General features: G+C 39.2%; 3 protein-coding genes across 4 annotated transcripts; 2 read left to right on the plus strand and 1 right to left on the minus strand.

Annotated features, from left to right (window-relative positions):
• Window positions 1-7760: 7760 nt before the first annotated feature.
• On the minus strand, window positions 7761-10463 carry si:ch211-175m2.5 (uncharacterized protein LOC568697 homolog). The gene is made up of 5 exons (XM_049733689.2): window positions 10239-10463; window positions 9993-10163; window positions 9249-9348; window positions 8935-9065; window positions 7761-8535 (listed from the first exon to the last, which is right to left on the minus strand). The coding sequence occupies exons 1-5, from the start codon at window positions 10284-10286 to the stop codon at window positions 8245-8247; spliced, it is 741 nt and encodes a 246-aa protein (XP_049589646.1). The 5' UTR covers window positions 10287-10463; the 3' UTR covers window positions 7761-8244.
• Window positions 10464-11857: 1394 nt separating this feature from the next.
• Window positions 11858-17936, plus strand: polr2g (RNA polymerase II subunit G). The gene is made up of 8 exons (XM_049733692.1): window positions 11858-12020; window positions 12211-12320; window positions 14065-14224; window positions 15138-15188; window positions 15273-15338; window positions 16247-16318; window positions 16414-16447; window positions 17522-17936. Exons 1-8 carry the CDS (start codon window positions 12009-12011, stop codon window positions 17533-17535), a joined length of 519 nt encoding a protein of 172 aa, XP_049589649.1. The 5' UTR covers window positions 11858-12008; the 3' UTR covers window positions 17536-17936.
• A 761-nt stretch (window positions 17937-18697) lies between these two features.
• Window positions 18698-26981, plus strand: eef1g (eukaryotic translation elongation factor 1 gamma). 2 transcript variants are annotated; one of them, XM_049733683.1, is made up of 10 exons: window positions 18698-18844; window positions 19512-19670; window positions 19808-19871; window positions 22815-22957; window positions 23470-23613; window positions 23783-23912; window positions 24524-24725; window positions 25031-25203; window positions 25769-25893; window positions 26640-26981. In XM_049733683.1, exons 1-10 carry the CDS (start codon window positions 18833-18835, stop codon window positions 26796-26798), a joined length of 1311 nt encoding a protein of 436 aa, XP_049589640.1. In that variant the 5' UTR covers window positions 18698-18832; the 3' UTR covers window positions 26799-26981. The 2 variants fall into 2 exon arrangements, with proteins under 2 accessions (XP_049589640.1, XP_049589634.1); XM_049733677.1 differs by lacking the exon at window positions 18698-18844 and adding an exon at window positions 19333-19425.
• Window positions 26982-27716: the final 735 nt, after the last annotated feature.

A 27716-nucleotide genomic window follows, 5' to 3' on the forward strand; every position in this document is an offset into this window, starting at 1 on the left:
GTAATGTACTTTGTCATCGACCTCACCATAAGATGTTTTTGACTGAGGTCACCTAATTGACCATAAACATGTCAACCCCCTCCCCCAACACTGGAACTGGGGCGTACATTTCCACTGATAGCTCGGAAGCAAATGCCGACTGGATGGAGTTTCCACCTGATTTAATGTCCCTGTGTGTTTTATACACAGATGTGGAATATAAGAGTGGGAATAAATCTACTCATTGCGCAGTCCTGCTCTAGAACAATGTGTTCTGTGAGTTCAGGTCTGTAGCCTATGTTGACAAAAGTAACACATAACCGACCGGGTTTTTACACTTTCAATAAGTAAGCCATAAGTCATCATCTTTTCATGACATTCTGGAGCATTTTATGTTTTTGTCCTGTGTGGGAAAAACGAATTGGAAGATTTTGGTATGGAAAATGCTGGGATGAGCTAGAAAAGGGACTGTGAGGCATTCACACCAGTGACCTCTGACCTCACTCATGTTCTTCTGTATAAATGAGCAAACCTCATAGGCACACAACAAACTCTTTCAGAAAGTCTTCTCAGAAGAGTAGAAGCCGGGCTCCCAATTTACAAAGTTTAGGCCCTACCCATTTTAATTACTTTTTCAACAGTTGCTGATACACTGCAGGGGCTAGACTGTAATTCAGGAATATTTTTAATTTTCTGGGAATGAACATTTCTTTAATTCTGGCCTACTGGGCTTGGGGGCGGACTGCCCTCTCTTTAAGAGCAATCTGGGTTTATTTAGGGTCGGTAAAACAGACATTCTCCCAGAATAATTATTGTTGTAGATAAAGCTTTTCATAATTTGGCCCAGCGCTGTATCAGCATTCATACGCCATCTACAGTACTGTATGGCTCTCTATTTAAAGAAGCTGAGTGTATATGTCTTACTTCAAACACAGTCAGAGACTGATCAGTCACAGTTGTGACCTAAATGAAATAATAATATATTAAGAATAGTTTTAGACCATTTTACAGTTGCATGGGCAGTTTGACTTTAGGATGAACATTTCAAAGTCTTTGTATTAAAGGTTTGTTCGGATTGTTCCAACAATTTCTGTATCCCACTGAATGAAGAATATATTTGTGGATCAGCTTAGTACAGTTCACATTGTGCAGCATATCAAATATTCATTAGCTTTAGTGTGTAATGCTTTTGAAATGGTGCAAATGCATCATTATCTCTCCTTTTAATGTAAACTGCTGATTTCCGCTTTACAACAATTTGGACGGTCGTCGGGCCATTAGATATTGGCACCATACACCATTAACTTTGTGCCGTTTTAACAAAACAAATGCTAGAAAGTGAAACAGTATTCTTTGGGAAAATAAATCACACCAGAAATTGTAAAAATATGCAAATGAAAAACTGAACCTGAAATCAAAGCCAAACCATCGCACACACTCAGACACATATGTACATGAATACCTTCTTATAATCTGCAGTTTAATCAATTATTGCTGTGAAGCTGAACACATTAGTCATGAGAAATGTGATATCATCACCTTGTAATTACTCAAAAACTGAGAATTAAATAGAAGCTTCCTGACCCAGTACATGTGACATGATTAGAAGTCAGCACTGAGAAAATTAGGGAGGACCACAGTAATCATAGATGCGGCTCGGAAACATCTATTAGAAGCTTTGGTATGAGCTTTTCCCTCCTGCAGGCTTTCATTATTTGACAGTAAGATGATGATCATAAGGGAAGGATCGTAACAGATGGGTCGTCCTCAACATTGCAAACACCCGGTGAGGATGTGTTTTCTCTGTCAATTTTACACCTTCGATCGACTGACGTATATGATGATAACATATGTTGTTGACTTTTGTACTTGTTTGTTTTGAGTGTCAGTCGTGAAACAGGGCGTTGTGTGGGACGACGGCGAAGTAGGATGGAAGGGCAGTAAGGGAGGCTGCAGACTCCCTTGTGCAAACTGCGCGCAGTGGGGATGTGCGTGATAACAGATTGTGCGTTCACATTGTGTCAAATGGTCAGACTGCTGAGCTCAGTGTGAAGCTGATGTCAACTTCGTGGGGTAAAAACAAAACAATGCAGACACTTTAGAAGCAATTGAGCTTCAATCATAATTGTTGAACAACAAAACTACGTTATAATTCTAGAGTCACCACATGCTATTCCTTTTGTGTACCTAATGTAGTGGCTACAAAAGAGAGAATTAATTTTTTGGTTTGTTTGCATTTGAAACCCAGCCGTGGTTTGATAAGCAATGGGGAAAAATCTAAATCACTGCCGCCCTCCATTTTCACATCGACTGCTCATGTGATTTGTCTGTCATCAGTTAAAATTTATAAAGCTCTTGAAACATACAGTAGAAGTGTTTCTTTTTTACTCCGATTTTTTTAAACCAATACGACACCATGATTTCCTTTCTCCTGGAGCTTAGGAGACTCTATGAAAGAATGATAAACAGCAAAAAAGTGCCAGATATAAAAATACTTTTATATACTTTTAAGATTCAAGATGCCATATTCAAGAGTTTTTATTCGCCATGTTTGAGCGTGCCAAACAAGGAATTTGACTTCGGTAAATCACAGCCAGGTGTGGAGAGCAGGATGTTATTGCACAGTAATGACTCTGAGACTCTAAGAGTGGTGTGAGTTCATCAGAGCAACAGCCTGGGGGAAGAAGCTGTCTCTGTGTCTGCTGGTTTTGGCGTACAGAGCTCTCTAACGCCGTCCGGAGGGGAGTAGTTCAAACAGACTGCAATCTGGGTGAAAAGGGTCTGTAGAGATGTTCCTTGCACGTTTCCTGGTCCTGGACAGGTACAAGTCTTGGATAGATGGGAGGTTGATTTCAATTATCTTTTCTGCAGTCCTGATTGTCCGTTGCAGTCTGTGGCTTGTCTTCTTTGGAGGCCGATCCAAACCAGACAGTGATGGAGGTGCAGAGGACTTCAGCAGCTTTCGCGGCAGGTTGAACTTCTTGGGCTGTCTCAGTAGGTACAGCCTCTGCTGGGCCTTCTGTTGGACAGATTTTATTGAATTGGCCAAGAAAATGCAAGAAAATACTGCAGTTAAGCCTACTGCATGTGACCACAGAGCACAAAAATTGTGAAGAGGTGAGTTTCTCGGGAATTTACCCCAAAAATGTAGTTGTTGACTCTTTTTCTCTTCTCACAGTCTGTTATTATCAGCACCCCTTGATGATCGTTTCAATCTTTTAGACTATGGCTAAAAAAAAAAAAAAAAAATATAAGTTTCCCACTGTTCCTACTTTCCTCTTACAACCACCCTCCCATTCTTCCACTCATTCCTCTCACTTCAAGAGGGTAGTTAAGAATCTGTGCTGCTGCAAGCTGCAGCTGCACTGTCAGATTTCCTCTCCTCGCCCTGCACCCTAAGACACCTGTCAGGTCAGCAAGGTCAAATATTTAGCCACTCTTCCACGTGTCTTGTGTTGATTTATCCCTACGTTTTTGTTGTTGTATCTTTATAGGCTGAGTCTGATGATTTACGTGCTAAATTTTGAATTCAGTTGGTTGCATTTGTTGTCATCATCAATATATTTTTTTAAAGATTTCCAGACTTTGATGCAATGATGTTGGCATTCACGGCTATGCTTGACTGGGATACACAAATGGAAAGTCATTAAATTTAGCACTATCATATATCATGCACCCCTCCTAAAGAACAGTATGTGCTTTGAAGAGCCATTAACTTGAATTATAGATAAGTACATAATAGCCTTGGAATTAGGAGTCCTCGCATTTTTGCATTTGTGCCACTCATTCCCTTCATACTAGTATACTTTTTGACACATTTCGTGTATGCCGTTTTAGAGGCCAATTCAGTCCATATTATATTTATGATTGGACTCTACTGATTGCATTATCCTGTTGGCACTTTAATTTACGATATTACTGTATCAAACAAGATCACTGTTGCTTGAACACAGGTTGCATGACTTAACCAAAGTTAGGAATTTCACCGGTGATTTAGAGCGTATTAACAAACACTTACCGTAATTTTCGGACTATAAATCGAGATTTTTTTTTTTATATAGTTTGGGTGGGGGGGCAACTTATACTCGGGCGCGACTTATATGTGAATTTTTTTCGCAAATTTTCAAAATTCAAAAATCCGTGATGTAGTGAAACCGCGATAAACGAACCGCGATGTAGCAAGGGATTACTGTCATTTGACCTGCAAGTGACGTCAGCAGCGCGGCGGTTGTTTACATAAGGACAAAAGATTCTATCACGGGATGACAAAGATGACGAAGGGCCCCACGTTTGAAGGATTTAATGATTTGGAGTGACACAAGGTTTGAAAAACGTATTTATGTTATAGTTATTTGATATATTTTACTTCGTGTAGCAACTTGTATATGTTTTTATCGTTACAGTTCAGTAGTTGTTGGCTCGTTGAACTCTTGTTTTGTTAAATAAAGAGCCGTTTACCAAACCCACGTGTTTCCTGGTACTTTGTTAACGCTACAATATGGTTTTATACTAGATCTGTGCGGCGCGCACGCGGCGTTGTTGACATAAAGGACAAGGAATTTGATCGATGGATTTAATGATTAGGAGTGACACAGATGGTTTGATAATATTGTTGTTATATGATAGTTATTCGAAATATACTTTATATATCGTTATATGGGTCTGTGGAATAATTAGAAATGCAACTTACGAGTCCGACGTCAGCGGCGCATATGTGGCGCATACGCGGCATTGTTTACATAAAGAACGATCGATGGATTTAATGAATTGGAGTGACACCGATGGTTTGATAAACGTGTTATTTATGTAATACTTATTTGAATAACTCTGAATGTTACTCAGGCCCGTTCTCAGCTCCTCGTTTGTGTATATGTCACGTTAGCATACCATATCGTTTAGCCTGTTGTTGCTGGTTCATGTCTGTTCTTGGTGTTGGATTTTGACAAATAAATTAGCCCCAAAAGTGCGACTTATACTCCGGTGCGACTTATATATGTTTTTTTTTCACTGTATTGTGCATTTTATGGCTGGTGCGACTTACACTCCGGTGCGACTTATAGTCCGAAAATTACGGTATTTTTGGGCCCCCAATACTTTAAATTGAAACAAATTTGAATTACATTTATTACATTTACATATTACATTTATAGGTCACTGTCAGTCCCGGGTCAATTAAATCACTATCAGTCGTGCGAGCCTTCACTCCGCGACACTGCCCTTGACCACTGTTTGGAAATCAGCTTTAGCAAGCACAGTTCATTGAAATATTTCGCCGTGTCGAATATCTCAATAATTCATAGGGCTGTTAATTGATTAATTCCACCATGGCATATTTATTGCTGTAATAAGATACGGTTCTTCTTCCAGTATAGCCGGACATCTTGAATGCTAATGTGACGCATCACCAAATGAGAGAACACAAGTGAAGGTGGCTGGACTTATGCCGCTTTTTCTCTGCACAGTGTTGTTTTGGCTCAGCTCAGCTTAGCTCGGCACGCATCAGTTTTGCACAAATGAGTACAGTGGCACACTGCTAAAAGCAAACAGTGAATGCTTCAGTCAAACCAAGACAACAAGAATCAGGTTCTACTTACAAGGAGACAAACTTTATCCAGGAACTGAGGAATGAAAAAAAGGGTAACAAGTACCAGGTAGTGCAAATATCTGTCATCGGTTTGCAGCCTCAGATGTATGCTGGACCTAAATAAGTATATTTCAGAGACACAATTAAGTAAAGCACAAGAGAGTGAAATAATTTTTATATGCATGGCACGCTCAAGCAAAATGAGCAAAATGTCTGAGTCTGCCAAAAAGTGTTCTTGCCAGTCTTCAAGGGCGAGGAAACTTCTGAGATTGTTTTGAGTCATCCACTCAATCTTCACATCAAACTAATGTGCTGTGAATGTGTCGAGATTGTGTGCAATGATGCCAAATCCTAAACAATATCAGGGTGTTAACACAACCTTGCTTGTCTAAAATCAACAGATTCAATGCCATCCTCCCCAGTGTGTTTAAGGACACTGCAAATCAGGCCAGAGTCTACCATAGAGGGAAAAAACAAACATGCAAAACAAGACACAAATAGAACACATCCATGGATGCAAAAGCAAAAATAGTAAGGCTTAAATCGTTCTCTATGAGCAAATATGAGAAGGCACATGACCTGTAATCCACAGGGATGTAGTAATCTGAGTGAATGTGCATTTGGATTATCAATCTGGGACCCTTTAATCTGAAACAGGAGTTTGTGGAAGAGCTGCTGCATGTCTGTGGAGAGATCCAGCAGTATAATCAGAGAGTAGTATTCCCAATATTTGAATCCAAGATATTGATTGGAATGTAACCCAACATGACACAAAGTCATCATTTGCTCTTTCTAGAAAGCATGTTGAGAAAAACTGTTAAAATAATGGTGCCCTTAATATCAGTACAGTATACAGACAGCTTGCAAATAAAAATATTTGTGATGGAATTTTTAGTGAAATTTAAGAATGGACTTGTGACCAAACACCATTATATTAAGGACTAAATCAGAATCAGCTTTATTGGCCAAGTTTGATCATGCCAAACAAGGAATTTGACTCCGGTTGATCTCAACCTCTGTACATTTAAGAGACTAACAACATTCAGGTGACAAACAACATTTAAGTGACAAGAGCAGGATATTTTTGCCCAGTGATGTCTCTGAGACTCTATGAGTGGTGTGAGTTCATCAGAGCGACAGCCTGGGGGAAGAAGCTGTGTCTGTGTCTGTTGGTTTTGACGTACAGCGCTCTGTAACGCCGTCTGGAGGGGTGAAGTCCGAACAGACTGTGACTTGGGTGAGAAGGGTCTGTAGAGATGTTACTTGCACGTTTCCTGGTCCTGGACAGGTACAAGTTTTGGATAGATGGGAGGTTGATTTCAATTATCTTTTCCGCAGTGCTGATTGTCCATTGCAGTCTGTGCTTGTCTTGTTTGGTGGCCGATCCTAACCAGACAGTGATGGAGGTGCAGAGGATAGACTGGATGACGGCAGTGGAGAAGGTCTTCAGCAGCTCCTGTGGAACTTCCTGAGCTGTCTCAGAAAGTACAACCTCTGCTGGGCCTTCTTCTAGACAGAGTCTATGTGGCCGGTCCATTTCAGGTCCTGGGAGATTGTGGATCCCAGGAACTTGAAGTTTCTGTGGTGGGAATAGCATTTCTGAGGATGGTGAGGAGTGGAAGTGGCGAAGGGTCTCTCCTGAAGTCCACTGTCATCTCCACGGTCTTGAGCGGGTTCAGCTCCAGGTGATTTTGGCTGCACCAGTGGCCAGCCGCTTCACCTCCTGTCTGTAAGCAGTCTCGTCACCGTCCTGGGGATCAGTCCGATGAGAGTTCACAGAAGAGTCACCTGAGGAGCAATCGTTGGTGTAGAGAGAGAAGAACACGTACTTGTTCACACACCTTTTATCCACAGCCTGAACTAATCAAGACCCAAATTTAACTTGTTTTGATATTAGATCTAATGAGCCACGGGAGAAGCATGTGCAATATCCCCTTATAGTTTAAAGTAAAGATAAAATTGCATTGATTCATCCGTCAATGTACAAGGCTGCAGAAAGAAATGGATGAATGCTTCCATCTGAAAGCCGTTCATCTTGCTTTCATGTGATGAGTCAGGTGTAAGCAGTGTTGAGGAAATGACTTTCGACTTCATGTCTTCACATTTTCCCAGATTATTTTATACATTAGCAAAGAGCAAAGTAATATTTTTCTTGGTATATTGTACATTGGCCAATTACATTATACAAATAAACAACTTCTCGTATTTAAAAGAATTTATTTTCCATAAAGTGCAGGACAAAACCGTTTTTGACAAAGGTGGGGACTCTGACTTTAAATCGCTCCAACAATGTGATGCTCTTGTGCCACCTAGTGTTGACCACCAATCGAAAAGTAAATAAAAAAGAAAGCGTCTGTATTTTATGGTGAGCAGTTAGTTCATTGGGGTTTTCTGTGTTTAACAATGCAGAGCCACATATCCATTTCGAATGTGTTTTTTAAGGCCGAATCCAGAACTTTGATTTAATGTGCCTTAAAATACCAAAAACAGAAACAAAAAACTAAGGAAATAGATCATCTAAAGTTCAATGTTTTTTTTTTCATCCCAAACAGTGACAGCCCAAAATGATCATTTCACCACTGTAGGTAAATTAATTTAGGTAAATTAATTTACCTAATTATAATAATATATACATTAATATTATTTATATATTTTCACCTAAATTAAACTTGTCAGGCAAGTCACTTGCTATCTTTGCCCTCCTTGTCTTTGCTCTTGTCTCGGGGTATGCGGCCCATGTTGTAAAATTCCTTATTTGGCTGCATGTCAGTGAGGTGGGCGAGCCGGTTAGACATGGCGAAGAAGGCCGCGATGGCAGCGATGTCCCAGGCATCCTCTCTATCAAAGCCCACTTCCTCTAAGGACTTGAAGTGCTCATCAGTGATGGTGTCTGCGCGGCACACGGTCATCGCAAAGTCCAACATGGCGCGCTCGCGTGGTTGCAGCTCTGCATTTTCATAGTTGACTACCACCTAAGGTAGGAGTCAGAGGGAGCTCATGAGGAGATTCTTGACAGCTCATATTAGCTGAAAAGTTATTTTACAGTGAAACATGTCATATTATAACAACATTACTTTAAATTGGGGTTTCAGGTAAATAGGTTCAACAATGAAACAGACATTTTATCAAACAAACCCGAAGATAAGCTATTTGGACAAAGATTTAAAGAGAAGTACTGTATGTACTATGTATAGAACTGCCTTTGACTCTGCTGCTTATTGTACATAATAAAGTACAGTACAATATCCATCTGTCCAGGTTGATTTGTATACTCTAATATACAAATGAATCTGACTTAACAATTTAAAACGTCAAATAGCGAAATAGTTAAATACTTAAATAGCAATTAGTCGGTTTGTTACAAGTGCTACCTGGTCTGAGAGGGTAGGGTTCTTTGAGTAGATGCGATGAAGTGCACTGTGGGAAACCACGCAGTAAAGACACTTATTATGGATGCTGGTGGCCACCACGATTAACTCACGATCTGCTTTGGTAAGCCCACCTAGAAGCCAAAAGAATATCAGTGTAATATTGGTCAAAACAAAATGTAAATCTGTTTTGGTTCAACGCAAGCGACCATTTGTAACAATTAGTTATACTATTTGTATACAAGACAACGTACATTTTCTTATGTCCACTTTTAACAATACATGCCATGTTGTTTAACAAAGAGCGGTAGACACACCTGTCTCCTTGCTCATGAGTTCATTGTAGTAAGAGAAGAAGGCTCGAAATTCTGCAGGTCTGTGAGAGAGGACTTTGAAGACATTTGGTAAGAATCCTCCCTGTAAACAAACAAGTTTGTTACAGTCACCCCTGATTTGTTTATTTTGGCAAGCACATAAACAACATGCTTATTATAGATTCATTTCACATTTGTTTGATATGACTTGTCGAAATGGGAAGCAGGAGGAAGCAATTTCGCTTATCTAGTCCCGTCCTGATTACAACCGAGATTTCACTGCCAGACACACAATCTAAATTAGTATAGTGCAACCTATTTACCACCATATACCATGAAGACAAAAGTGAGAAACAAAAGAAAAACTTTGATTTGAACAGTATAGCATGATTTGAATACATAACAAATAAACTGGAAGTTTGAATAAAAAGTTGAAAACAAAGCAAAACAGTATAACATGATTTGAATACAGCAATACCTATATAAACTCGAGGTTTGTCCAGGATAACATTTTATTTGTACACAGCAATAGCGAAGAGACGTTTGACTAACAGTTGTACCAATTTGTTTTGAATACAGCCATGAAGTTGATTAGTTTTAATAGTTAGTCAATTTCGAGATTTGGAGTCACAATTTCTAAGGCATTTCGGCTACGGTCCACATCAGCAAGCAGCACCCGCCAATCGATCACACACCAAAGTTTCCCCGTAGCAGTTTTCCAGTATCTTGTCGCTTTATTTTTCCTACCTTGAACTCCACTTCCTCCATAAGTTCCACTATATCATAAGGCAAGTCTTTCTTATTAGGAACTGGATAACGGCCGATTCTCTCTGGAGGATCACTGGAGAAAAGTCTAGCTCTGGCGGCGGTCTCCTTCGCTTGCTTGGCCAGACGCAAACAACTCGACAGCGGACATTTCTAGACGCAAGAAAGCAAGGTTACAAGAGACACAGGGAAAATAACCTTTGAACAATTGTTTGCCCTATAACTTACAAGTTGAGTGGACACCAGAAAGAACCTCCGGACGAAGATACTCGCCATCAGATCCTGGATTTATACAAAAGGCAGCTACGTTTTAAGAGCAACTTACACTCTGTCTCTCGCTGAAAATTTGGATACTTTAGCAGGAGCCGATCGATGCATTAGCCCTAACATTTTTCAAGTGTCAACCAATCCAATTGCTCTACTACTGTGTTGATGGTACGCTTTTTTTAAACAATCTTTATTGAACAAGTCTACTTACATTTACAAATATAAACAACAAAGTTTTTAATACACATAAAAATAAAGAAAAGAAGAGTCAGGGGGATTCAAAACTAAAATACCAAATAAAGACCATAAAGCAACAGTTTTAGCTGCTTCCTCGTTTTTAGAATCTAAAATAGTTTTTATGTATCGTTTGCGTTCTGTTTCAAACATGAAAAAAGTGGTTTTAAACGACTGAATTTGGATTTATCGATATGGAATTTTGCAAGAATAATTATTACCTTTTTAATAAAAACTTGTTACGTTTTTTAATCATCGTTATTGAAGACACCAAACAGACATTTTTCCAGTAAAGAGTGAACTCAGAGTCACGTAATCAATAATAAATCGGGATACATCTTTCCATCTTTGTTGGTCTACAGTCATTGGCATATCTTCCTAAATTTTAGAATCTAATGTTTGGTTCAATACCTGTGAATAATATTATAAGAAATTTCATTTACTTTATTTGTCAGCAGATGTGTGAGGTACCAGAACTTTTTCTATTGTAAAAATAAATAAATAAATACAGACTAGTAAGAAATAATATACATAAGTATATTATAATGTGTATATACACATACATATATATACATCCAAAAATGTCATATGACGTACAAATAGTAATTGTTTTTATTGACATTTTGCTACTAATCAATTTTATATAAGACTGATCGAGTATAATTTTTTTGCAGTAGCTTTACTCAATGCATACACTGAGTTTGATACTTTTGGTGTCCTCTAACCTATCAAATTTAGGGTTATATTATTTTGTATTCATCGTTTTTATTTAATGTTATCTGATGTGTTCGTTTTTCTCTTGTATAGTGCTTTTCTTTCTCATTATTGTTATTATTTATTTTTTTCTTTATTTTTTTTATTACCTGTTGGTGTTGTGTGATATTGGTTAGTTACTATGTGCCTTGCATATTGTGTTCTCTTGTTGATTTTGATCACGTTTGTATATTTGTGATTTAAATAAAAAATTTAAAAAACATCTGTCGTGCGTCTGATTTACGTCTTCCTTCTTTGCTTTACGTTCTCCTTGGCTTTACGGTACCCGATAGCACGTTCCGGAATCTTTGCGACAGATAATTCCAAATTACGTTAGTATTTCCGGTTGCTCTTTCGGTTTATGCAGTTGTCGCAATCTCCTCCGGCCGCTAGTGGTCAACATTAGACGTATTAATTCTTACTTTCTTGCAAATAAACATTATCGCCTGAAAAAAGACTTTTTTTTATTTTATTTCGGTTGATCATACAATTCATCGGTGTCCCCCACCTATTTCACCCGCTGTTACATGAAACCAGTTTATTCTGAAACATTTCATGCCAAACAAACCTGAAAGTCAAAATGCAGGGCAGGGGAGGGGAGGGGTTGAATCACTGAAATCGTTTTAACCGTTTCAACGTCACAGTTTAGACAAGGAGCAGTAGTGTGGCATTTTCTGTCTGGTATTCAAAATCCATAGTATGTAACATATTTTCATCGAGAACAGATTAAACATAAAAGAAGAGATGTTTTACCATGTAAGTGTGGGTCTTGTTCTCTTCATACTATATCGGCAGTTTTGAATGGCTCGTGTACCTTTTGTACTTCATAGCTCTGAATACTAAACACCATATGTACCCGCATTATTTTCAAACTTTGGGACAAAATGTTCTGCAGCAAGCCAAAGTCACATTTGCCTCATTTTGTGATGCCCTTTTATATTCACAGATATCTTTGGAGCATGAAATCTTACTCCATCCCAGGTATTTTGGTCCCAATCTTTTAAATACCGTGAAGCAGAAGCTTTTTACAGAAGTAGAGGGCACTTGCACCGGGAAGTAAGTATTCATCCTGCATTCTGTAGAGAAACATGTAAAATGGGCCGGACGGCGTTGACCCGCTGGGGTCTAAAATGGGTCACGTGCGTGTACGGTACAATAATCTTTGCCAGCCCAAACTTCAACCCGTATGTAAGTCAGTATTAGGTCGTCTAAATATTAAGAACGTTTCTCAGTTTCTAGTAGTATAGTTCTAATTTACGGAATACTACGCCAACATAAATAAACCTATTGTTAATGTCTCTGAGAGGGTTTTTTGGCTGCATTTCAATAAGTCACAGCAGTCAGATTACGATAGATTTTGACTAAGAACGGGTATTTGATAAATTTCCCCTGTAGTTCTATTAATCACTATAGTAAGTTTAGGGTGCCAGAAACTGTGCTTAAGCCATATTTTGTTAGCTGTAACGCCTCTCCAGTGTGTAGCAGCTATTGGATGTACTGTATGTGGTGTGGAGGAAAGATTGAAAAGATTTTCTTGAGACCTCTCGAACCCTTTCACAATGCAAAAATGTTATTAAAATTGTATTAATTGCTAAATACATTAAAAAAATTATTGTCTGCGGTTTGAAACTAGTGCCCTCTCACCTTTGGGTATTTCCAGAATTGTGACGTCACAGAAGACAAACCTTTAACTGGCTACTGTAGTATTGTTTTTACTGTGCATATGACACATGTAAAAAATTCATGTATTGAAAATGCAGCTCCAGATTGTTGCCGTGTTTTAACATTTCATGTATGGCTGACCATTAATTTCTCAAGCTGTTATGGTACCGACTTGAGGTTGCTAGAGCAAATATCTATAGATACAGGGATGCACAAATAGTCTGTATTTCCAATCTGCTTTGTGTGGAATTGTGTAAACTCCTCTCCAGGCGCCTACATGGCTTTCACAGTCACTGCTTTTTTACTTTCACTTTATCTTCCACTGACCAACTCCAACGTGTAACGCCCACTTCTGTGCCTCAAGCTTCCGGTAGATTCGGAAACACTTGAATGTGTAATTAGAACCAAGTTTTTAATCAAACTGTGGTTAACAACTTGCAGGAAGTGTATTACAAAACATAGTATGGCAATAGGAAACAGAACTCGGAGCCAGCCACTGTAGTGACTGGCTTGAAAGCAGCCCCATAGTCATTGACAGGCAAATGCATTGTTTGCATTTGATGTTTTTTGGGGGGCATTTTGAAAATGTTTACATTAACTAAAAACTTTCCCCCACTGCCTCTTCTTTTCCTGAGCAACTCCAGGTTTGCACCTGGCTCTCAGATGCGGTATTTAAAGACACAAAATCAGTCCAGGCAATTCGTCTTAGTATTGATTAATCACTTTGCGCATAATAAATTAATCACTTTGCATAGACTTGTCCCACAATGTGCAAATGTAACTTCTCAAAATTTGGGCCTTTTGATAGAAGTACACCATAACCCTAACCAGGATCAGCCTCCATACTGGTTTTCATGCCCAATCTAGTTTGCACCCATTTTGGCACATGCAGGTCACACATGACAATCTACCAACAGCATGCGCATTTTGTTAGCACAAACACATAACTTAGCACCTTCTGTTTGAAATCTTGCCCGAAGTGTATTTTACCAGTCATAGCAGATGTTTTTTTTTTTACTAGTACCCAGTCAGTCGCAGGGCCGTTGTAAATGGGACATAGAGTGTAAATCAACTCACCTCCACGAAAGTCTCATTACACTAGCAAAAGACCCCTTACTTAAGTATGCTTCTCTTTCAGGTATGGTTTTGTCATCGCAGTCACAACCATTGACAACATCGGGGCAGGAGTGATCCAGCCAGGCAGAGGGTTTGTTTTGTATCCAGTAAAATACAAGGCAATTGTCTTCCGGCCATTTAAAGGGGAAGTTGTGGATGCTGTAGTGACACAGGTTAACAAGGTGAGACTCAAGATGTTTTTTTTTTTTTTGGTCGGTCATGTTCAGAGTAAAAACGCAACCTTAACACTGAGCAATCCATCCATCCATTTTCTGAAACGCTTCATCTTCACGAGGGTCGCAGTTGTGCTGGAGCCTATCCCAGTTGACTTCAGGCAGTAGGCGGGGGACACCTTGAGCCTATACATGTAATGTGCCAAAATTCAGTTATTCAAAGGTTACAGGTATTGCACAGTTTAAACATTCAAGTGTGAGCCAAATTACAAAAAATATTGCCATGCGGGTCACATCTCTAGATTGTGATTTAATTTGTTCATGAGTCTAATAGTGTGTGGGTAAAAGCTGTTTTCTAGTCTAGTCGTTCTGATTGCTAGACTCCTGTAGCATCAGTCAAGAAGAAGTGGGAAAGCGAGAACATTCAACGGGTACATATGTTCAATGCCTATGCCCATTAAATTGTAGCATTTTGCCATCACCATTGTCCTGTCTGTGGAACAGTGGAGCAGGCCTACACCCTCGGAAGGGTCCTTAGTGGTGCATGGGAATTTGTCCAACCAATCTACATGTGTTTTATGATGTTGGAGAAGTTGAATATTCGGGTTCCTTGGCGAGGACTGTGGTTGTTTTGGCGTGTGAGGTACAGAACACCCTAATATGTGCTGTTCAATCCCTTTATGAGTTGTGTCAGAAAATGGATGTGTTGTCACCACATTGCCCTCAGTTACTAACTATTCTTCATGATCATTATATGAACCTGGGTTTATAGGGTTAGGGTTTTATGTTTTTTTTTTCCCTAACGAATTGGTTTACTGAAGTGTTAAAGAAACGTTGAAATGGTGTTTTGTGTTTGTTCACATTCACATGCTCAAGTTTGCTCCTCTTACTTATGTGTGCTGTTTTTTTTCTGCTTTTGCAGCTTGGTTTGTTCACAGAAATTGGACCCATGTCATGTTTCATCTCTCGACACGTGAGCCAGCTTTCACTATCATTTGCTGCCTTTTGCAAACCAAACATTGTTCCAGTCGCTCTTAACAGATGTATCTTTTTGCAGTCCATCCCCTCAGAAATGGAGTTTGATCCCAACTCTAATCCACCGTGTTATAAGACTGTTGATGAGGTAAAATATATTTGGTGTATTTTGTGATTAAGTGAAAATACAAATTACATGGGAAAAAAAATTCTTCCAGATGTGAGTTAACAATTCTTTTAGCTTGTTTTTTTCTGGGCACATGCATGCGCACATTTCAGAACTATTATGCGATTGGTAAAACGGTATGATGCAATTTTTTTAAAAGGTAAATTTCAGTTTGTGCCTTCGGTTAAAAAAGAAAAACAATGCTTGCTGCTTTATGGAATTTATATCAAAATGACCAATTAAAAACAGGAATTATTTTTTGAAACGCTAAAACAACTAAGAAAAAATTGTTACATGTTGCATGTTTTGGATACGGTTGTATTGAGCATAAAACAGGAGACAGAGCTGGTGGTTGTAGGTGCTAAGATTCTCTTTCTGAGTGACAATGATGAACAGGGTCTAGAGTTATTATTTGTCAAGGAATTTTAAATCCAGTTTGTTAGAGATTTGCTCACTCCTACTTATTTTGCAAGAACCACACGGAAGACAAGCAAGTTCTTTTAGACACCTGCAGGTGGAGAGATCACTCGCTACAGGAATGAAATCTCAAGCCTCTCCCAACTGCAATGGCATATTTATTAAGAGAAACAGAGTGGGGGTAAGAGTAGGTTGAATAGGAAGCCCTTGTGCTCTAGTCAAAACATATCAGGGGATGTTTTACGACCTTGTGGAGGATGGGACAAGGTAGGTTATTTATTACCGGTTGCATTCCAACATAATCATACGATAAGGATAATCTGAAAAACCCTAACACAGTTGTCAAAGAAAACCACTTGTGTCTTCTATATAAGTGCTACCAAGCTATACCATGTCTATTTCCAACTTGGGAATCTCTCAGTCAAAAATCTTCAAGCTACTCAATGTTATATCCAATTTTGTTCGTTTTCCAGGACATCGTGATCCAGCAAGATGATGAGATCAGGTTAAAGATTGTAGGAACAAGAGTCGACAAAAATGACATCGTGCGTATTTATTCTTTTCCAAAAAATGGCAGTGTACACCATGCCTTATTTGATTTGTTTGCACAAATCTGATGAGAAAAATTTGTGTTTTTCAGTTTGCCATTGGATCGCTAATGGATGACTATCTCGGTGAGTCTTACTTCACATTGTCTGGGGAGTGTCAGATTTTATTAGAAACCATTAATTGCAGTAAATATATAAAGTATGCTATGTATAATTCAATTACTATTGTACATACTAGGGCCCTTGACCACAATGGCCCCAAATCTGACAGTTTTGGCGCACAAAATTTAGGGGCACACACAGTCAATTGACTTTGACAGTAAATCCTCATTAGGCGTGTCCCAATACAACTTTTTCGATAATTCCGATATTGTAGCCTAGAGTACTGTCCAATGCGATATCAGCAGGAATGCTTTTATTATTTTGTATGAATTGTTAGACGAGACTTGATCAAGTGATCCTATTCACATAAAGAACAATAGTCAGCAACTACATGTATGACCCATTTATTCTAGACATTTGGGTTACATAAAATCATACTCACACATGAGAATTTGCTGCACTTGAATATTCTACTCTGTTAGCTCCTTCACAGGCTCTGCATGCTAGATACATACAGACATTGTTGGATAGAAGAGCAGGAGTGTAGTATAGACTGGACTGCTTGTATACTAGTAATGGGAAATGAAGCTTCAAATTTACTTCATGGCACTGTTGGTTTAAAAAAGGCTTTAACAATGGGAAGTCACTGTGCTTTTAGCTGAATGTTCAACAGAGAATGCCATCTCGATGAGTCAAAAAAATACAACAATTGCTTCATGAAACAAAATTGAAGCTTCATTTTCCCCCATCACTATTTTGTATACAAGTGCTAATATTGGGAGATTTATGATCAAATTTGATGCGCTTTAATTTTTCGGCTGGTGTCTGAGTAATTTTTGATCGGGACCCTCCTAATATTATTCACTTTCACTTCATTACTGATATATGGGCTTAAATATGGAGCATAGGTTTGTCAGCAGCAAAATATTTTCAAAACTAGGATCTATTAAAAACAACAACAAATTGGTAAATTCAATGTGGGAACATGTGAAAATTACACTTACAGGTTCTCAAATTTTAGGGCAAAATTGCACTATTTAGGGGCATTCTGGATCCCTAAAAATAACGATTCCAAGTGTTTTGGTTCTTTTTTTGTAGGTCTTGTGAGCTGATTTGCATCGGAGGAGATTCAATTAGTTATTAGTGTCTCTTTGTAATGGGTGATTAAGTCTATTTTTTTTCTGATATTTTTTAATGTAATAGGTATAGTTTAATAGTGTTATTGGTAATACACTTCTATTTTCATCGATGTTGTGAGTAGTCACTTGATTTTTAGGTCTCATTTTAAGTGGCAATGTGAGCTACTTGTTGAAATATTTTTTGTTTTTACTTTGTATTCATTTTAACAGGAAAGGTTTACTCATGTTAGTGAATTACAAAATCGACTATTTCTATCATCACTGCAATGTGTGACTTTATGTTTTGTTTTCAGGTATATCTTTTTTCAAAGTGTATTATATGATTTATTGTTTGTAAAATGAACCACGGGACATAATAAACATTTTGTGTTATATCTGTCAGTCTTGTTTTCATTAAATTATCTTGAGTATATCTGTTGAGTAAAGATGATATGCACTACCATATAAATGAGTGTGTTGCACTTTTTTTTATTGTTCTGCGGTGAGTTTGACTGGGCAGTACTGCATGTTAGAAATTATGATTCTGAAACATTTTAAGTTTTCCAGCAGATGGCTCTATTTGAACAAATATTTTGCCTCCCTTGTTATTGCACTTACAGAAATTAAAAAAGGAAGGTGATATAGTTGTTGCTCTTTATTTTTTTCTTTAGCGCTTCCACTTCGATGTTGAAAAGTCTGAGGATTTTTATTTATGTAGAGCAGCATTTCTGAGGCAAGAGGACATGGATGATGGACTTGAGTGTTCGGTAGCTCTTAATCTCTGTTATGCTTTGCTAAAATGTTCTTGACAGGCTTGCCCTGTGTAACTTCTTCCATACCAACGTCATCAATTTGTCTATGGGCAATGGTTTGGGGACTGGCACAGCATAATAGAAGAGAAAAAGCCCTTTCTCCAGCATAGTAGATCAAAATGTTTTAAAGTGAAGAGTTGTGTTAAGTATATAGTAAAGAGTTAGTCAATGTTCTGTATGCATGGGCCTACTGTTTTTAGAAAACAGTGCATGTAAAATGTCATAAAACACAAATTATTCAAACAAAACGTGAATGAAGAGAAATTAGTCAAACCTTTCCCCTGCAAAATTAGTACAGCATAGGGAAAACGTTTCAAGAACCAGATGAATTGTTTATTATTATTTTTATTTTCATTCTTATTTTATTGTGTTTTTCGTTTGCTCTCGAAAGTGAGGCGTCTCTTTAACACGTACGTCTTGTTGCAGCGTAAATACGTCATTGGGGTGCGCCGACGTTCTTTCTTTCTCTCGTCCTGAAGATGGCGGCAGGGGTGAGTAAGATGGAGTGTCATTGGAGTTTTCATTCATGTGGACTTCATCTTCGCAATCTGCTTTAAATCTTAGTAATCATTGTAGTTACAATTCACCATGGGGTGCCGACTAAGTTCTCGGTGATTTACACTATGATATCAAGCTGTATTTGCCGCGGAGAATTAATTTAGTGACCGCTGTACAGATGCGCTATAATGACGTTGCAGTCAGCTAATGACGGCTATCTCCTGGGCCAGGCTTGTGCCACGTTAGCTGTATTTATCGTGAAAACAGTTTTGCCGGTTCGTCAATTGAATTTTAAACGCCGACTCATGTTCGAGCGTTGTTTTTGTGATGCGATTTCTTACGCGATTGCAAGCTAGTACCGATCGCACCCGAATGCGCGAGAATGAATGCGTTATTCAAGAGGTTTTTTTTGTGTGAAATATTGTTTTAATATAACTTTTTATCTATGAACACCACCTTGGTTACTTACTTGATGGATAATGGCTTAGTGTAAGTGATGGTACAATTGGATTCGTGTGTTCATAGTGGTACAAATTGGTTAGTTCACCGTTGGTCGGTTAACTTAAACATAAAGGTACAGTTGAGTTATAGTTCATCATTATTCAATACTTGCTAAAGGTCAAATGAGAGATGCCTTTATCTTGTGCCCCATCTTCCCAGACTCTGTACACTTACCCAGAGAACTGGAGGGCCTTCAAGGCTCAGATTGCTGCCCAGTACAGCGGCGCTGCCCTCAAAGTGGCCAGCAGTGCCCCTGCCTTTACCTTCGGGCAGACGAACCGCACTCCTGCCTTCCTCACCAACTTCCCCCAGGGCAAGGTTGGTTATCATCCTCGGAATCTCTGAGATTGGTGTATTGCAGGTCAAAAAATTGTTTGATGACTCACTTGGGCCATTCACAGATAACTAAATTAGTTATATTGTCTAAAAACTTGCTTTTAACCAATTGCTTGTAGGTACCTGCCTACCAGGGAGATGATGGTTTCTGTCTGTTTGAGAGTAACGCCATTGCTCATTACTGTGAGTATTTTGATGTGTTACTAGCTTTCAATTAAAGCAATTGTTCTCATGGGAGTCTCTTAGTTGATGCAAGCCCTCAATAATTTATGATTTTAAGGTTTGAAATGAGATATAGACCTGTCTTTTACTCTTGGCAGCTGAAGCCTATATGTTGTCACCATTTCCACATGCTTAGTTAGTTTGAAATGTTTCTGCAACAGTGTAGAGGTTTTTAGGAGAGTTTTATCTTCAAAACTGCATAACTATTCGCCCACATTTACATTTTTAATTGGCTGCAATTACTAAAGTAAGACCTTAAAATGCCATTCTGTCAGTATTCCTATTTACATTGCCATATTCATACTCATAGAACAACATCGTATGAGCTCTTTTTAGGTGCGCCATCATTGTTTTCCCTGTCTTTTGAGAATGTCACCAAACCTGCACCAATTACACACACAAAACAATTTTAATCCCATTAGCACATTGTACGGTGTCATGTTAAGCGGCTGCTCCAGTGCTGGCATACAGCATTGGAGCGCTATAGCAATAGAGTTATGGATAGAGGAATAGACTCTGCACATTTGGATGGTGATGCGGCTCAGGCTTGAGTAATCAAGTTTGTTGTTTTCGCTGTCAATTTTGATACTTGAGGTTCTGACGTCACTTTGTCTCATAAACCAAAGACTATAGGGAGAGATTGGGCCAAAAATCCACTCATGTTTCAAGTGAAATGGTGTTCCGCTATGCAGTTTACATTTCGGTATAAAATGTTGACTAGGTATAAATGAAAACCAATTGGCCATGCGGTAGAATTTTTTTTTTGTCTTCTGTATTGCTCACCAACCAAAATGTATTTGTATCTGATTACTCGCTGATTCAAAATTTCAGTAGTATATCAAAATACCAAAATACAAGATAGCTGCAGCTCTAAAAACTACCAGGACATTTAATGAATTGAATAATATATCTATCTTCTAATTGCTCTGTCAATTACATGAAAGGGATCATCACGTTCATATTTTCACAGGTTGAAGTGAGTAAGAGTACGAATGTGCATATGAATTTTGGTGGCAATGACTCGCCTATTAAAGGCGTTAGAGATGACCTTAGAATTTATTCTATTTCTCCCCAACATACCACTGACAGACTGTTAAATAGGTCGTCTTAAAATATGAGTGGGGAGAAGGGACCTGCACAGTACAATGATCCCTCGCCACTTCACCTTGTGCGAATGCGCTACTTTGCAGGTTTATAAGTGACGGGAAAACGGTGTTTAAATAGCGCAGGGCCTGCCTTTGAGCAATGTGCGTCACTGCGGACAAGCTTGGGACTGTTTTATTTAGGGGTAGCGAAAAGAAAGTCAAGATCACCAGCAGAGGCGACTAACGAGCTGTCGTGCGTCGTGGTGGTGGGATCTCGTTACACAGCGGATCAGGCAAACCGGAATCGGGTGGAAGGCAAGGTGTGTCAAGGCAGACCACCAGCCAGGCGTACCGCTACACAGCGGATCAGGTAGCAGGCGTGCATGTGTCAAAGTGAACGAAAAGGCGATGACTGACCGGCGGCGAATGGCGTCGATATATATGCCCGAATCAGTGGGTAACACGGCACAGGTGGTGGTGGTAATCAACGCCGATTAGCACGCACAGTTCCATATTGGCCACGCATGGCCTTGAGGTCTGGCGCGAGAGTGGCGACAGCCGTATACGAAGGAACAAATCCACCGCCGTGCACAACGAGCGCTCATAGTGCGGGGCGTGCCTCTGAGCAATCTGCTTCGCTGAGGACAAGTCCAGGGTGCGCCGCTTGCTACCGTGCACGTAGGTAAAAAGCACTGCTGTTCAGAAGTCGGGAAAACTGATCCCTGATGGCGTGGGGCGTGCCTCTGAGCAATGTCTTCAAGCGCGAGGTCCATGTATCATCTTTTACTTTGGGCTCGTTTAAAAAAAAACACTTGTAAATGTTGGCAGTCATTAGTTAATGTTTTCATTTGCTTATTCTATAAGTGCTGTCACTATTTAGGACTTTTTGTGATCTCAAACCCAGAAGACATCAGAAGCTTGTTCCTTTGTCTTCCATTTATTTTACTGTACACAGCTGGCAACACAGAGTACTTCTCACATTTACAGTATCAAGAGAGAGTTAAAGTTGTATCAAGACATGGAGAAGTCATTGTTTCTTAGACCAGTCACAGTTATGATTTTATGAAATAAAAATGCAAAACATACTATATTCAAAATTTGAGCAGAGTGGAAGACGTGCGATGACTTCATGCTACGGGGACTCCCAATTGAACAAACTACAAAACACACACCTATTAAATAAGATTCAATTTTCATCTTTTATCTTTTCCATTTGCTTGTTCAATTCAACTCAAACCTTGTGTAGTAAAGAGAATCATAACTAAAACTCTGAATTGTGCTTTAACACTATTTAAAGATACTCATTACAAGTTCACAAGCTACAGTATGGTGGCAAATATTGCATTTTCCTTTTAGTGTTAATCATTGATTAAATTAATCCCAGATTTGGGGGGAAAATTGCTGAAAAGCAAAATAAAGCTATATTATTATGATAGAAAAAAAGTGTTTTTTTTGTACGCACAAAAGTACCATAAACCACACCGCAATTATCAAGGTACGGACTGTACTGTGGGTTATCTACCATTGTACACCTATTTTTTTTTTTTTTAACAAGTGACATCCCCCTGTTATTGGCTGAAGGCAGTGCCTGGACATGGCATGTTGTCTTAATTGTTCAGGGGTAAAGCAAGTTGATCATATACGTTCATCCCAGTCATCTCTGGTTCAGTGAGTTAAAAAGTCTGTTTCATGCTGTGATCACATTTGAACACTAAGATTGGATAAAGAATGGAAAAACAAGTGGTTGTAAGAAGGCACTGACTCATGTGATGTAGCCTTATTCAACATCCCTCTGTAACATTGTTCCCTTCAAATACAGTGGGCAATGATGTCCTGCGTGGTGCCACGCCCCAAACTTCAGCTCAGGTCCTCCAGTGGGTGAGCTTTGCTGACTCAGAGATTGTCCCTCCGGCCAGCACATGGGTGTTCCCTACCTTGGGAATTATGCAGTTCAACAAACAGGTGTGTAGCATGTTCGAATAGTACTATTAAATAATCTGCCCACATAACCATGTTTGGATTTTTTGTACTATTTGAGTGTGGGCTATTAGAATGTTTTTCCTGCATTCTTCCCACTTTCCAAAATTAGAGACCCAGATAAATCAATGACAGCATGTTTTCTATGGTGGGTGGTGAAGTTCTATTTTAAACTTAGAATAATGTAAATTGAGTCTGTCTTGACCTCCCCATTTTAGGCAGTCCCCTATCAATGGGCAAGGCTGTGTCCTTTCTATGGCACAAAGTCTTAATCTGATAGGGTGAGATAATTGATCCATATTCATCCCAGTCATCTCTTGATTCAGTGAGTCAAAGGCTGGTTCATGCTATGGTCACAACTGATTTGATGGTTCTCACTGTCCTTAAAGGCAACCTTCATCTCTGCTCAATCATTTGAATTGATTCATCTGCTTTTAGTAATCATTGCAAATGGATATATTATATGCATATTTTTTTTCCCCTCTGGCTATGACCAGGCCACAGAGCAGGCAAAAGAGGATGTGAAGAAGGTGCTTGGAGTGCTCAACCAACACCTGAATACTCGTACCTTCTTGGTTGGGGAGAGGGTCACCCTTGCTGACATCACTGTGGCCTGCTCCATGCTGTGGCTTTACAAGCAGGTTAGCCACTTAAGTATTCAATCCATCCATTATCTGAACCGCTTATCCTCATGAGAAAATAGTAGAATTACTTGGCAAATCACACTTTGTATGACAAAAATCTACTTAATGGAATGTTCCCCAGAAAGTACAAGTTTTCATTTAATGCTCCTTTTTTTCCCCCGTGTAGGTTCTTGAACCATCTTTCCGTCAGCCTTATCCCAACGTGACTCGTTGGTTTGTCACATGTGTTAACCAGCCCCAGTTCAAGACTGTCCTCGGAGTGGTCAAGCTGTGTGAAAAAATGGCTCAGTTTGATGGTGCGTCACTTTCTGGTACCGGTACCTCAGCTACATGTTAATTTCAATTGAAAGCTGGAAAAATGCACATTTAAATCTTTTAAGTGTCTAACTTTTGTCAAATTAGCAAAGAAATATATGATTTTTCTACCTAAGACTAATTTAGTGTTAATTATCCTTTATGGATAACAATTATGCTAAGATGCTTACCACTAAATTATGAGATGTGACCAGATGTGTCCTTTTTTAAATGCAGACATTAAGAGATGATTGGTTGACACTGTGAACTTAATGCCTGTCAGGAATAATTTTAATTACTATGCTTCGAATTCTCATAACACGATTAAACACGTACACATTAATATTTGCAGTTTTCTTCACCCATGAAGGCCCCTACATGGAAGTGCAAAGTTCAAATTATTCTAGTTGTTAAATGTAAGTATGACTGATATTCACTCAGACAGGCAGGTCAGATAACACCTATGTGGCAGGATAGTACACTTCCTTTCTAATGTTTTAGTTTAATTTAATTATGGCTTCTCAATTAAGCCAAGGAGCTGCATTGGCACTTTAATGGTTTTGTCGTAGAAACAGGAAATGTCAGCTCTTTTTTTTTTTTTTTTCTCCCCTAGCTAAAAAGTTTGCTGAGATGCAGCCCAAAAAAGATGCACCTCCCAAGAAAGAGAAGGCTGGAAAAGAGGCAGCCAAGCCTCAGGAGAAGAAAGAGAAGAAAAAGGAGGAGAAGAAGCCTGAACCAGAAGAGATGGATGACTGTGATGCTGCTTTGGCTGCAGAGCCCAAAACCAAGGATCCCTTTGCAGAGCTACCCAAGAGGTAGATTAAAGTACAACTTTGATCTTTACCTAACATTGAAATGGTAGTAAACTGTGTTAATAGGTGGAAAGGTTGTTGTCCCCTGTCATTGGGCAAGGTGGTGTCTGGTTGTGACACATAATCTTAATCTGATGGGGGAAGAAAAAAACATTAGTCCATATTCATCCCAGTCATCTCTGGTTCAGTGAGTTAAAGGCTGGTTCATGCTGTGGTCATAATTGAAATCATAACTTCAACGGGAAAATGTTTTAAATAATCTATATATTTAAACATAACTAAACTAAGATATAATTTGTTTGTTCCAGCGCGTTTGTCATGGATGAGTTCAAAAGAAAATACTCCAATGAGGATACCTTAACAGTAGCCATTCCCCATTTCTGGGAAAACTTTGATCCAGAGGGGTACTCAATCTGGTATGCAGAGTACAAATATTCAGAAGAGCTTGCAGAGGTCTTCAAAAGCTGCAACCTTATCTCAGGTGAGCTTAAGTGAAATATATTTAAAGGTATTCTTTTTCTGCTCAATTGTACATTTTCTGAACGAACAGTTCAGTTTCTTTTTTGGGAAGGAGTGTGAGCTAGAAAATTGTTTTGGCCTTGTTGCACTTTACTATATCAACAAAATAACATTGTTAATTTAGAAACACTTAAAATTAGTTCAGGTCATCAATCAGTGAAATGTATTGTTTTTGTCAATGACATAATGTATATTTTATGTAATTAATTTAAAACGTACTTATATCGTAATCCAAAATGTATGCCTTGTGTTTTGCCCCTCTGTTTGGGTTGTCTACTAACATTTGGCAGGTTGTCCTCTTTCATGACACAATGCCCTAATCTGAAAGGGGAAGACACGGTTTTATCCCTGATCATCCCATCTCTGAGTGACTGAGTATAAAGCTACCTCACACTGTGGTTATGGTGTAAAACACATTTCCACAAGACCAACTCAATCACTCTTGTGTAAATTGTTTTCATGTATTTGCATATTTTAGTTGTTCCTACCACATAATCAAATAATGCTATTCCCTTTGTCCTCCTCAGGGATGTTCCAGCGACTTGACAAACTCAGAAAGAATGCTTTTGCTAGTGTTCTTTTGTTTGGTACCAACAACAACAGCTGCATCTCTGGAATCTGGGTCTTCAGAGGCCAAAACCTGGCTTTCACTGTGAGTGCTTTTAGAACTGCAGAATTACATTAAAAAGTGAAATAACTTTAGGGAAATCAACTTATCAAAGGGCCTTCAGTACATTCAATCGTCAATCCCATTTAATTGCCTCTCTGATTAACTCCCTATGACTCGAAGTTGGATAGGATCAGGAACGAGTGCATCAGGGACAGGGTATGTTAGGTGTTTCGAAGATAAAGCCAGAGAGGCCAGACTGGGATGGTTCGGACATGTACAGAGGTGGGATAGTGAATATATTGGTAGAAGGATGCTGAGGATGGAACCACCAGGCAGGAGGTCAAGAAAGACCAAAGAGGAGATTTATGGATGGGGTGAAAGAGGACATGAAGTTAGTTGGGGTGAGAGAAAAGGAAGCACAGGATAGGGTGAGATGGAAACAGATGGTTTGCTGTGGCGACATCTGAGGGAAAAAGCCGAAAGGAAAAGAAGATGACTCGGTATGTGAGTTTTGTTGGCACTCCACAAATGTCATCCCTTGTCATTGGGTAAAGGCAGTGCCCAGCCATGGCATGTTGTCTTAATCGGTCAAGGGTAAAGTAAGTTGATCACATTCATCCCAGTCATCTCTGTTTCAGTGAGTTAAAAAGGCTGGTTCATGCTGTGATCACAAAAAGATGAAAATGGAACAAAATATTCAAGCTTATTTGCAGTGGAAAGTGCAAAGTTATGCTGTTATACTAGATCACTGATATTCAAAAGATTGCTTTGTTTCCCCCCCCCCCCAGCTATCTCCAGACTGGCAAATCGACTATGAATCATATGACTGGCGCAAGCTGGATCCTAACAGTGAGGAGTGCAAGACCATGGTGAAGGAATACTTCTCATGGGAAGGAGAATTCAAGCATGTGGGCAAAGCCGTAAACCAGGGCAAAATCTTTAAATGAGTGGACAGCGGCACAGTTTGAACGAAAGCACTTTGCGCTTGTGCTTGCGAAGCTTCCCACCATACAGACTTTGAGCCGTCAGGTTCTAACACAACTGAAACTGATGGTGTTTTGGATTTGTCTGTGGTCCCAACCTTGTTTTGTTGTCATCTTCAAAATAAAGTTTTCCACAATGCTATTGTACTTTGATTTGCGGTCTGACTGTAAACTAGACATCCTGACCTAGTGCATTTGTCCCTAGCCCATTTGATTGAACTTATGAAGCCTGCTTGGATGAGAGGTCAAGCATCTTCCCAGACAACCAGAACAGTAACCAGAACAATCCTGTTGCAATTAATGCTAAGGTCCTCAGAAATGCATCTTATTTCATATGCTACTTTCTAGATTGACATTACAGAAAAAAGCTGCTGTGTTCCTAAGTTTGGATCCCTGGTATTTGCTTGCTGTTTACTGCACCTCCTGTAGGGGGCAACGAATGCTCACTTATGAAAACTCATGTGACTGGTCGTGATCAAGACAAAAACAAGTTTCGTAATTTGCATAAAACCGCAGAAATGTTCTACAGCCGTTTGCTTTGGTTTTGTCGTCGGTTTCCACTTCAACACTAAGAAGAGCTAAACACTAAAGAATTAAGTGCTATCTGTCCAAAGTATACTTTTGCTGCCTTACAGAGCTGGTTTGAACCTCTGCTCCCTGCAACCCTGAACAGGATAAGGGGGTTAGAAGGATTAATTTAAACTAACAACGTCTCTGTTAGGTTTCACCACTAATTATAAGAACTCATGGTTAGACAGTAACTTGATCTATTGACGGGAACAAAACTGAGCTCAAATTTGAACCACACCCAACATCAGTAGTCTTGTGAGACTGCATACAACTTGGAAACAGAGCACTAAAATACTTTGCCTATACAAACGA

The sequence above is a fragment of the Syngnathus scovelli genome, chromosome 1 (genome assembly GCF_024217435.2).
Source record: "Syngnathus scovelli strain Florida chromosome 1, RoL_Ssco_1.2, whole genome shotgun sequence".
Classification (NCBI taxonomy): Eukaryota; Metazoa; Chordata; class Actinopteri; order Syngnathiformes; family Syngnathidae; genus Syngnathus; species Syngnathus scovelli.

Excerpts from the sequence above, each read along its gene's own strand:
- eef1g (XM_049733677.1), top strand. The coding sequence starts at position 19,348 with ATGGTACAATTGGATTCGTGTGTTCATAGTGGTACAAATTGGTTAGTT. Across the intron at positions 22,958-23,469 it reads TTATGCAGTTCAACAAACAG|GCCACAGAGCAGGCAAAAGA; the intron begins GTGTGTAGCATG and ends GGCTATGACCAG. Across the intron at positions 23,614-23,782 it reads TGCTGTGGCTTTACAAGCAG|GTTCTTGAACCATCTTTCCG; the intron begins GTTAGCCACTTA and ends TCCCCCGTGTAG.
- polr2g (XM_049733692.1), top strand. Across the intron at positions 15,189-15,272 it reads CATGTTTCATCTCTCGACAC|TCCATCCCCTCAGAAATGGA; the intron begins GTGAGCCAGCTT and ends ATCTTTTTGCAG. Across the intron at positions 16,319-16,413 it reads GAGTCGACAAAAATGACATC|TTTGCCATTGGATCGCTAAT; the intron begins GTGCGTATTTAT and ends TGTGTTTTTCAG.
- si:ch211-175m2.5 (XM_049733689.2), bottom strand. The coding sequence starts at position 10,286 with ATGGCGAGTATCTTCGTCCGGAGGTTCTTTCTGGTGTCCACTCAACTT. Across the intron at positions 9,066-9,248 it reads ACTCATGAGCAAGGAGACAG|GTGGGCTTACCAAAGCAGAT; the intron begins GTGTGTCTACCG and ends TTTGGCTTCTAG. Across the intron at positions 8,536-8,934 it reads ACCCTACCCTCTCAGACCAG|GTGGTAGTCAACTATGAAAA; the intron begins GTAGCACTTGTA and ends CTCCTACCTTAG.